Raw genomic sequence first — 12,177 nt, forward strand, 5'->3', positions numbered from 1 at the left:
TTAAATTGGCATAATTTCCTGTTTTGTCCTTTTAGATTACTTCCCAGATCTTAGCAGGTTCCCAATTCCATGTGTACCATTAGTATAACCACTTGGTGCTGAACTATTATATTTGCAGGAGTCTGGGAGTCATTGTGAGCTCTTGAGATTGATTTAAATTGTAATCTTAGTCTCAATCTTATTTGCTTAAATTACATCTCTGATTGTGTTGAATTTGCTTTTCTTTTTACATAAAGCTGCTCTTTTTCAGTTTTGATAATGATTTGATTTATTTCTATATTTATACTATGAATAAATGCTGTTAAACATTTTTCTTTGTTTTACAAAGGAAATAATGTTTTTTTTTTTCCTCTTCATCTCTGTGCATATGCTTCCTGTCTACGATTTGCTTACTACTCTTACTGAAAGATCAAGCAGGTTGGTGTGATTGATTTGCACTCCACATGGTACAAATTATTTAAACTATAAAGAACTCTGTTATTTAATTGCACTACATTTTTTAAATTTAATTTTTTTCAAGGTAAGTATCTGTCTTTTGTATTTAAAAATATCTTTCAACAGTAGCTTTTTTTAAAAAACCTTTTCTCCTAAATTAGAAAAAAAAATTCATTTCAATTTTTGTTTAGGAAGATATTAGGAACATTCTTTTTTTTTTAAAGATTTTACTTATTTATTTGAGACACCGTGAGTAGGAAGAGAGGCAGGCAGAAAAAGAGAGGGGGAAGCAGGCTTCCTGCTGAGCAGAGAGCCCGATGCAGGGCTCGATCCCAGGACCCTGGGACCATGACCTGAGCTGAAGGCAGAGGCTTTAACCCACTGAGCCACCCAGGCGCCCCTAGGAACATTCTTTTTTCCAAATGATCTTTTTAGACAAACAATTCAGAAGTATTTGAGTGACAGTGACAACTACACTGGATTCTGTAGACCTAATTGACAAAATAGACAAATATAACACCAGAAGCAGATGACATGATCTTTTTTCCTAAATTTTTAAAGACCCATTGAGCCAAATTTTGGTAATACAAATATAAATGATTTTCACTTTCAAGCATATTTTTTTAAAGCAAGGAATCAAATGCGTGGTTACTTATGCCCATGAGTGCTCATGTAATGAAAATAAAATTCATTTAAGTCTTCCTGAAATTCTTCCCTTTAACCTTATCTTGCCAAAGTTCATTTTGACAGTTTTGTTTGGAACGCATGGCAAAGGCAACTAAAAGTATTACTACTCCTGTTTGGCTTAGTTAAATACTATATGACATCACCAATTTTTTTTTTTTAGATTTATTTACCTGAAATTTTGTGTTGAATTGTGTCATACAGTATTAAAAGAAGGGTTTGGGGGTGGTTTGTTTAAGATTTTTAGAAAATCTTTAAGAAAAAAACAAAACAATCTGAAAGTGACTTTTAGTGATGTCATGATTTTAAGTGCCTGGTTAGGAAAGTTGGAATATATTCACATTTAGCCTAATATATCATTTGGAGAGAAATACAATGATTTATCTGAATAATACTGACTAGAAATTCTGTTACTTAAAATATTAAACTTTTGAAACTGAACCTAGCTATAAATGCATGGTATTCTTTATGAGAACGTTGTAGGAGCACAATAAGATTTTTGCTGCTAAAGCATCAGTGGGAAAATACTACCTGAATGGTTTTGAATAACTAATGCAATTCAGGCCTAGTAGTAATTCATCAACAGGTTGTGCTTTTGTATTTCTACATGTAATATTTTTTTATTTTACTGCCTCTTAATGGGGTTGGAGACTGCAGGTTGTTAACTGTTAACCAAACCATTGGAACTCTACAAGCCTAAAAATTAATGTGCATATATTTATCAGATCATTTCGACTATATTGTTAGTGTGTGTATCCGTGTCTTCACACACAGGTTTTTTTTGTCTTAACATACTTGCCACTTTTAAAAAAATATTTGTAATTCTGAGGTGGAAAGTAAGTTATAATTTTTTAATGCATGCACTTTATTCATTTATTTATTTTTAAAGATTTTATTTTTACCTAGTCTCTATACCCAACATGGGGTTCGAACTCACAACCCCAAGATCAAGAGTCGCATGCTCTGCCAGCTTATCAGCCAGGCATTGTCTGCATGTGTTTAACTTTATACTTGAATTTACACTTTTCCCACTCAAATTTCTTAGAAATAGTACTACTGTTTAGAAATCCTTTCTAGGAGTTCGCTGGGAACAGGAGTTAGATTACTTTAAAAAATTTTTTTTAACAGCATAAATCAGGACATTCAATTCAGGTGACTGTGCCAAAGAAGCCAACACATTCAGGTCTATATTCTGACTTTTGGAATGCAATGAATCACACCACACCAAAGCATGAATTTGGATCAGTGCTCTTATTTACTCTTTTATTGAACTGACTTGTTTTGTGGCTTGTTTGCTTTAGACCTTTATTTCTATAGAAATGAAGGGTATATATTTTAAAACCTTGGGTTTGTTTGTTTTTTTAAATATAATTGTGTACTAAAGATTTAGAGTCTATGAATAATTCTTCATCTCATGGTTCCTGAAAGTATATATTCAGATATATACCTGCACCCGCATTATCTTTCAGTTTTCTTTCCTTGTTAGCAGTAGGGGCTAGCTTTTGGGTGGAGACATTAACAATTTATAGACTCCTCAGGTTTATATTCTTTTTTTTTTTTTTTTTTAAGATTTTTACTTATTTATTTTGAGAGAGAGAGAGAAACAGAGTGAGAGAGAGCATGAGAGGGGAGGTCAGAGGGAGAAGCAGACTCCTCATAGAGCTGGGAGCCCGATGTGGGACTTGGTCCCAGGACTCTGAGACCATGACCTGAGCCGAAGGCAGTTGTTTAACCAACTGAGCCACCCAGGCGCCCCAGGTTTATATTCTTCTGTGGTCCTTTGGGAAGGAAGTTATGAATGACAGAAAACTTTCAGGAGAGCCTCATACCAATTCTACGAAAAGTTTGATTGTTTTTCTAAAGGAAAGTATGTTTCAAAGAAAATGTATTACCAGAAATGAATTATATTTGACTCAGTTTCATAACCAGTTTAATAACCTATTTTTTTATTTTCTCTTTTTGGTTTTTCATTTTAATTTCATGATTTTCAAATTCATTCAGTTAGCTTTTACTGAACATCTGTTGTGTGTATATGAAACACTCTACTGGGCACTATAGTCAAAATAATCAATTAGAAGCCATATTTCCAGCTTTATTATTTGGTAGTATTTCTACTTATATTTGATATTTAGCATATTTAAAATGGCTTAGGTTTAGGATCCTGAGTTTGACATAGTAACAAGCTGTTTTAGTTGCTCATTTAAGATAGATGATAGATCATGGTAGCTCAGCAACTGTAAAATGCCTGGTTAATTATAATATAGCCATTATATAATTAGTATAGAACTTCGTCCTTTAAGGTATACTATGAGATGAAATACTTCCAAATAATTTAATTAGACATATATTTTAGGAAAACTCTGAAGATATATATTAGAAACTTGTTGCTATAAATTTGGCCTTGACACTCTTGTCCATGCAATTTATGCCTATATTTGACTTCTGTTTGTTCATTTATTTTAATAAATTTTGAGGGGGCATTTTGGGAAGCCACTTGATTTTGTACCTACCTAGTTATCATAAAAAAGTAACTAATCTTACTGCTTTTTTGAACATATATCTTTTTTGGGGACCCATAGATCTTTGGCTTTTTAAATTTGTTTGGCTTCTCTTTCTTTTTCTTTTCTCTTTCTTTTCCCCTACTTACCTGTTTTGCTTCTCTTTCACATACTTTTGTTCTTAGTTATCATTGCACAGTTATACAACATTTTGTTTAGCAAAGTTATTCTAGGAACATAATAAATAGAAATCAAATATTTATTTGATTTCCTTAAAATGTTGATATTTTGTATTATTGAGGAATGTATCTTATATCATTGAAGATAATTTATACAAATCTGAAAATTGGCTTTAAAGTGATTGTTGGAATTAAATGACTCATATAGGTAAAAAGAAAGTGTCCCCAGATAAGATGGTTGAAATGCAGGCAAAAATTGATGAGGAGAGAAAAGCACTTGAAACAAAGCTTGATATGGAAGAAGAAGAAAGAAACAAGGCTAGAGCTGAATTAGAGAAACGGGAAAAAGATCTTCTTAAGGCCCAGTGAGTATTACTTAATTGAGTTGGATTCGTGATTTAAATTTCCGGTATTTTGCATAGGATATATGAGAGAGAATTGAATACTAATTAAAAGCTTGATTTTTGTCTCCAGAATAGCTTTTTTGGATAGAGGGTTTTGTTGTATGTGTTCTGTCTCCAAAAATTACATCTGTTTTTTTTTTTTTTTATTTCATCTCTATGTAGGAAGAAAACTATCAGTGAATTTGGATGTTATAGATTAAATCATAAGTTAATTTATACTACCCTGTGATATTATTTGATAGAGTTGTTATATAATTATATCTCAGTTTTGAAATTTTGCATCCAAATACCTATAAAGTTTTGGGAAATGATATTGGTAGAATAGTGAATCATCGATGGTTGTTCACATTTTTAATCAACAGACAAGAACATCAGTCTTTGCTAGAGAAATTATCTGCACTGGAGAAAAAGGTAATTGTGGGTGGTGTTGATTTGTTGGCAAAAGCTGAGGAACAAGAGAAACTTCTTGAAGAATCGAATATGGAACTGGAAGAACGGAGGAAAAGAGCAGAGCAACTTCGCAGAGAACTTGAGGAAAAAGAGGTAATGTGACTTTCTGGTTTTGGTTGACACTTTTCCTTAAGTATTTAACTCCTCTAGTGAAAAGCTTTATATCCATCGTCTTTAATTAAGTATAGAGGACACACAGTGTTACACTAGTTTCAGATGTACAACTTCAGATGTAGAGTGATTAAACTTCTCTATATGTTATTCTATGCTCACCACAAGTGTAATTGTCATCTGTTACCATATAATCCTATTACAGTACTATGGACTGTATTCCCTATGCCATACCTTTCATTCCCACAACTTATTCTGTACCTCCCACTCCCCTTCACCCATTTTCCTTTCTCCCCCCAGACCCAGGCATCAGTTTGTTTTCTACAGTGCTGGGTCTGTTTCTGCTTTTTGTTTGTCTCTTTGTTCATTTGTTTGGTTTTTTAGATTGCACATATAAGTGAAATCATATGGTATTTGTCTTGTATCTATAATCTTAGTAAAACTTTAAAGCAGATCTGCGAATTGTCTTGAAAAAGATTAGTTGCCAAAGATATTTATCATTTGTTAAAGAATTTTTTTTTTAAGATTTTTATTTATTTGACAGAGATCACAAGTAGGCAGAGTGGCAGGCAGAGAGAGAGGAAGGGAAGCAGGCCCCCTGCTGAGCAGAAATCCCAATGCGGGGCTCGATCCCAGGACCCTGGGATCATGACCTGAGCCGAAGGCAGAGGCCTTAACCCACTGAGCCACCCAGGCGCCCCTCATTTGTTAAATAATTAAATTTTCAATTTAATGAAGAAAATTCTGAAGTCTGTTTTTTTTGTTGTAGCAAGAACGCTTGGATATTGAAGAAAAATATACCAGCTTGCAAGAGGAAGCACAGGGAAAAACCAAGAAATTAAAGAAAGTTTGGACTATGCTGATGGCTGCCAAATCAGAGGTTGGTTTCCTAGAAGTTACCTATAAATGTAGCTCTGAATTAAAAAAAATATTTTCTTTGAGTAAGTATGATTAAAAATCTTAAAGAGATCTTATGTATGCTTACAGTCTTAAAGAAAAAACACTTTTATAGCTAAAATTTTAGCTATTAAGCTATAGTGTTTATTTCCAACCTTAAAAACATGGGAATAGACAGTAATGGGTAGTGTCATTCTCTCCATTGTTTGTGAAGGAACTGAGTAAGCTCTTACAGGGTTTCTTAGGCCAGTGCCTATATCAGTTGGAACTGTCTTATATTTAAAATCTTGTTTGCCCTTAATATTTTATTGGTTTTCTGGTAGATGGCTGATCTCCAACAGGAGCATCAGAGGGAAATTGAAGGCCTACTGGAGAATATTCGACAACTTAGCCGGGAGCTCCGACTTCAGATGCTCATCATTGATAACTTCATACCTCAAGATTATCAGGTAAGAGGGAAGTTCTCTGTTTTAGATATTACATCACTGGCTGGAGTGAAGAAATAAGGAATGTAAATTCTAATTTAATTGATGGTAAGTATTTACATTTCAGTTGTTGACAGTAAAATTTTCTTGAACTAATGCCATCACATTTCTGCTGTTAACTTAATACATAATTCTCTGAGTATATAAGTAAGAATTTCTCAGCCCTTTGGCAGAACCTAGATTTATGTAATTGCATTCAGAATCAAGGTATAGGTCCTATTTGTACATTCAATATAATTAATCCTATAAATAGAATAAACAAAACTCCTTTGCTAATTTTTCTCCCTGCTTATGGATACCAAGTGTGTGTGTGTGCGTCTATGTGGTCATAGTGTGGTGTATATGATAAAATAAACATGACATAAAATTTATCTCCCCCACCCCCCCGGCCCAGCCCCCTAAAATTTGCCTTTTTAAACTATTTTTTTTAAGATTTTATTTATTTATTTGACACAGAGAGAGATCACAAGTAGGCAGAGAGGCAGGCAGAGAGAGAAGGGGAAGCAGGCTCCCTGCTGAGCAGAGAGCCCGATGTGGGGCTCGATCCCAGGACCCTGAGATCTTGACCTGAGCCGAAGGCAGAGGTTTAACCCACTGAGCCACCCAGGCGCCCCTAAACTATTTTTAAGAATACGGTTCAGGGGTGCCTGGGTGGCTCAGTCAGTTAAGCTTCTGACTCTTGATTTCAGCTCAGGTCATGATCTCAGAGTTGTGAGACTGAGCCCTGCACCCGGCTCTATGCTCAGCGGGGAGTGTGCTTGATATTCTCTTTCTCCCTCTGCCCTTCCCTCCTCTGTCTTTCTCTATCTCCCTCTCTCTCTCCAAAATAAATAAATCTTGAAAGAGGAAAAAAAAATAAAAAGAATACAGTTCAGTGACATTAAGTATATTCACAGTGTTTTGCAATCATTACTGCCATCCATCTCCAGGTGGATGCTGATTCTTAATTCTAGTATAACTTTAAAATCTCAGCCTTTCTTTTTCTTTACTCAAAATTCCCATTTTTCTAGTACATTTTAGTAAACCTTAACATACTGATTTTTCAAAAATTTGGACTATATATAGCTTAAAGATTTTTTTCTGAAAATAAGTCTTAATTTTTTTTTCCTCTGGATCTCAGGTGCACAGAATTAATTATTGGTTAATGGTGCATTCTCCTTATTGGTCTTTGGGTGACCTGGTTTTATTTAGTTGGTTAGTTTTTGTCTGTATGTTTGTTTTGGTTATTTTGTAGTGAACTTGTCATGAATAACAAAAGCAAATACCATGACAATAATCTACTTCTAACCAAATGGTTTCCCTCTTCTCTCTTCCATCCCTTTGCCTCTTCCAACTCAAGGTAACCATCATCCTGAATCCCATGTTCTTCATGTTCTTTCTTTGCTTTTTGTGTAAGAACATAGTTTACTAGCATTTACATGTATTCTTTCAAAGTCTGTATTTTTAAATGTATAAAACAAGTTATAATGCCGTATATAATGTTTTGAGGCATCTTTTTTTACTTAATATATTAAGATTTTAGTTTTGTGAATATTTTCCAGTATTTTAAATGTTATTAAATATTAAAAGTAGACCATCTTTGACTCTTAAAAGGAAATGATTGAAAACTACGTCCATTGGAATGAAGACATAGGAGAATGGCAGCTAGTGAGTATTACCTTCATCCTTTCATGAAATCCTTATGGACTGTTTCCTATAGACTGGATCTATGCTGGTTACAAGGGGGAAAGATGGTTCCAAGAATGAATCAGATGAGACTCCACAGGAGTGGATAAGATGTTTCCCTAATTAACTATATTATAACATACAAACTTTTCAGGGGAAATGGTATAGTTTGGGGCTTCATAGGACTGTATGACCTGTAAATCCCTTTCTTCTCCAGCCTTCAAATTTTGAGCATGTTTTATGACCGTAACATCAGTATATCTCAAAATAATTTGCCTTATTTATAGTATTAACTGCTAATTAAGACATTTTTCCTTCCTCCCCCTTTTCTTCTTTTTTGAGAAATGTGTTGCCTACACAGGAAATAACATGAGAAAGCAGACTCCAGCTCCTGATAAAAAAGAGAAAGATGTAAGAATGCTTTTTTTTTTTAATATAACTACATTCCTTTATTAGGAATGTGGTTCACTAAATTGTGTTATCAGTATGATATAAATTAATCAGCTCTGCTGAAAAATAGGCAGATCTCCTGGGAAGAGAAGCCCCAGAGGGGTGATAGAAGACGTTTCTGCTCCCCTCAGTCATGAGGGCAGGCTTATGCTTTGTATGACACAAGGGGCATGGCAGCTTCTTCAGAGCACTCTTCACCACCTCTCCAGGTTGTGGGGGGAATAGTTAGAGACCAGAATGGGTCTGTACTTCTCCAAGCTAGTCCTTGACTTGAGTCAGTAAGAGCAGCAGCTGCAGGGAAAACAGCAGCAGTTTCCTACAAAGGAATTTATAGTGTGTCGGGGTTTCTTCTTTACCACCCCTTGGTGAATACATTTGAGACAAATGACATTAGAAGAAGATATCCTTAGACATTTCTTTGGTCTTTTGTTCTGCAGGTTTTTTCTAGGAGTTTGTTCAGTATTTTACATCTTTCTGCCACGTCTGGTTTAAATCAGTCCTATAAGAGTGTTTTGTGTTTGTTCCTTTACTTAGCCCTTTGAAGTGGACCTTTCCCATGTGTATCTTGCCTACACAGAGGAGAGCCTCCGGCAGTCCTTGATGAAATTAGAGAGGCCACGGACTTCGAAGGGGAAAGCAAGGCCAAAGACAGGGCGAAGGTAAGGTTGGCCTTTCAGCACTAGGAAATAGAGGCAACGGGATATTCAAAGTAGCGCATTTAGAGGAAATTCAGTTAATGTAATATTTTAGCTCTATTTGCTGCATTTTAGATGTATTTAAATAAACATTAGAGTCCTTATGTAGTTATGATTTGAATAAGTAAAAACTAAAGAATTAAGTCTTCCAAATCCTTTAGCCCTCCTCAGTAATAGTTTAATTTTCTTTGTTATATCCAAATGTATTAGAAGTCATCTATTATCTTAATCCCTTAATTCTTAATAGTAATTCTTCCAGTGAGATGCTGGATTGATTTGCCTGGTCGACTCCCAAGGTCTTGTATTTGCTGTCTTGCTTTTCTATCAGAAACATTGACCTTCTCAGTCATCAGTTAAAATTTGTCTGCCCATCTTTCCCTCTCCTTTGAGTGCTGGTTTTGACTGTTGAGTAGTCTCTATGTATCATAACAAGCCCAGGGAAATCAGGGCTGGAGCTTATTTCTTCTCTCCCTTCCCTATATCAGGTACTATTATGTTTATTTAAACTGATTGTAATACTTGGCTCTCCTGAAATGAGAGGAAACAATAAGCTTATTTATCCCCCTACCTTTGAGTATAGAAATTTTTGAGTTACATGTAAGATGAAGTTGTATAGTTTTAATGCTTTTGTGTTACATCATATCATAGGTATAACCTAACATTTATAAATTTGGTATATTTGAACTCAGGAGGAATCAGCATTTTAAAAGTGTACAAGGTTTTACCTTTTTTAGCATTTAGGTGCCAGTTGTTAAAAACTTCTCATATGTCAGTGGAAGCCAGGTATGTAATATTTAGTGAATGAAGAAATCAGAGAAACAGAAATCCCATTAGGTCTTTTTTTTTCTCCATTTTTTAATAGAGATATTTTTCTATTAACTCTGTGGTTAACAAGAAAAATTACAGAGCAAGGGTGATGATAAGCGGTAAGGCAGTTGGCCTCGGCATAGGAGAGAAATAGGCAGTGGCTGGGACTGGGGCAAAGTGGAGTGGTCTGTCTGAAGTAAGTGGCTACTACCCTGTTCCTAGTTAGTTTGGGGAATAAAGGGCCTGTTGTTTCTGGATCTTCTTGTTTCAAAGGAGGAGCCAGAAATCCAGATTATTTACATGACATTTCATAGTTTTTAGTCACTCTTTTTTATAACCACAAGGACCTAAAACAAACAATTTGATAAGCATTCAGAATGCTCACTTAAAAATATTTATTTTGTGGTTTAACATAAAAAAAGTTCACTTACATTAGATGAGCCACATTTATTCTCTGCATACCAGAATTAGCCTTCTGTATTACAAAAAAAATAGATGGCTGTAAACATAGGTAAATAAACATAATATAAAGCTTATTGGTATTGCGTTACTTTACCTGATAATGTTCAATGGGGTATCCTCATTAGAAAAGCACAGTTCAGTGTGCCAAGCAAAATTCCAGTGAACACAGTACATTCATGTGCACATCGTCTGTAAGGTGTTACTTCAGATGATTTCTGTCTCTTTTTTTCACTGAATGAATCTGTACCTTCAGCATGCCCCAGAACAGATAATCAAGGGATTTGGGTCTGACAAGCATGCGCTCACTTGGCCTGGCCTGTCCAGTCCAGTTTTAGACGTTTTCTTCCACTCAATCCCTTACATTCTGGTTGAGAGTATGGAGTGCCGTGCTCTTGCTCCTACTTTAGGCTACTTCCCCTGGCCTAAAAAGGTGGGCTTTAATTGATCTCTTAACATAGTCAGACATGGCAAACGTTGGCCTGTTTTTAGACCTTATGGCCACCCTGTATTACCTGCTACCTAATGTAAAGTGTTTGCATTCAGTCTTCTAGGAAAGCATTCATGTTTTCTTTTTCTCTCCTCCTAACAGAAAGCGTTCTGCAAAGCCTGAAACTGTAATTGACTCTTTACTTCAGTAAATGTTACAGACTTAAAGTCACAATAAAAATTAGTGATAGTCTTATGCCTGGACAAAATCTTTACTTAAAACCCTGAAGAGTATTCTGTAATTTCAAATAACGGAAGCTGTAAGTCTGGAACTAATGAATTGCCTAATAAGTCTTAGTATAAATATTAATGTCATATTAAAATTGTACAACTGGTAATTCTTCAAATTGTCATATTGTGCTCCAGTTTATACTGTGCAGGGAAGTTGGGGGAGCAGCTCATACTACAGAGAGTTGTAGTTTAAATATATACATAAATCTGCTAGTGATTTATTCAACTGCTGTAATAATTAGGTAACTAGATAGTCAAAATAGAAGAAAAACGTAAGCCCTGTTTTGCATACAGAAAGTAGCAAATCTCATTGTCCTGTGTTTTGCTGTCATATTGAATGTGTGGGCTGCATATCTAAGACATTATTCGATCCTAATACCTGCCTGGCCTGTTCAAAAATGTTCTAATTTTTATACTAATATTCATTTTGTTTTAAGTATAAGATAACTCCTCTTACTGATCTTTAGAAATTTTATAATTCAGCAGTCACTCTTTAGAAGTATACATGTTTAAAATACAAAAGCTGGAAATATGTTTCTTCTGGACCTCTTGACCTTTTTTTCCTCTTCATGTCAAATGCACCTTTTTTGTTCTGGTTTTATGTTCTCTTGAAGCATTGAATTTGTATGTAGATAGGAGTCAGAATTGCAGGAAATTAAGCTAATATTGGTCACTGATCTTTGCCCATATGTGTATATTTTCTAAAATTCACTTTGAAGTGTGACTAATGGATGCTTGCTTTCTTGTGTCTGAGTTTTAAATTGTGTTGGAAATTGCTTGTATCTCCCAACTGAAAAAGGTCTCCATTTTCCACAAAATGCAACCAAAGCAGAAAATATATATATCTTTTAATTCTTTGGCTTTAAAACACTTTGTTTTGTTTTTATTCATATTTTACAAAAAGAAAATATTTTTCCCTGAATTTCTTTTATTGACAACTCCCAGTTAGAGTATATTCCTCTAAAAATAAGAAATTTTATTTTGTAGTAAATAAGTTGTAATAGAATTGTTCTTGTGTTAGCTGCTTACAAGATGTTAAATTTTTTGTAAGTTTAGCTACTCCTAAACCACTTAATATTATATCTTTTATGAGTTTTAAAATTATGTAATCATCCCTGAAGTCCATTGGTTGCAAGTTTGAGACTTCAAGTAAGTATTTACTAAGTGAACAGTATTTTGGTAAATTTGGTTAAATTTTGGTTTGTAGTCACAAAGCTGTGTACAGTGTGCGGGTGAGC

At 34.6% G+C, this 12,177-nt stretch overlaps 1 protein-coding gene across 1 annotated transcript in view; it reads left to right on the forward strand.

Annotated features, from left to right (window-relative positions):
* The window catches only part of KIF3A (kinesin family member 3A), a 50,737-nt gene extending 38,900 nt beyond the window's left edge, over window positions 1-11,837 (forward strand). The window contains exons 10-17 of the mRNA XM_080805024.1: window positions 4,005-4,161; window positions 4,563-4,743; window positions 5,531-5,641; window positions 5,982-6,107; window positions 7,737-7,790; window positions 8,151-8,219; window positions 8,793-8,917; window positions 10,812-11,837. Coding sequence (XP_080661150.1) covers window positions 4,005-4,161; window positions 4,563-4,743; window positions 5,531-5,641; window positions 5,982-6,107; window positions 7,737-7,790; window positions 8,151-8,219; window positions 8,793-8,917; window positions 10,812-10,860 — 872 coding nt within the window. The 3' untranslated portion in view covers window positions 10,861-11,837. The remainder of the gene's footprint in view (window positions 1-4,004; window positions 4,162-4,562; window positions 4,744-5,530; window positions 5,642-5,981; window positions 6,108-7,736; window positions 7,791-8,150; window positions 8,220-8,792; window positions 8,918-10,811) is intronic.
* The last annotated feature ends 340 nt before the right edge of the window (window positions 11,838-12,177 follow it).

The sequence above is a fragment of the Martes martes genome (genome assembly GCF_963455335.1).
Source record: "Martes martes genome assembly, chromosome: 5".
Classification (NCBI taxonomy): domain Eukaryota; kingdom Metazoa; phylum Chordata; class Mammalia; order Carnivora; family Mustelidae; genus Martes; species Martes martes.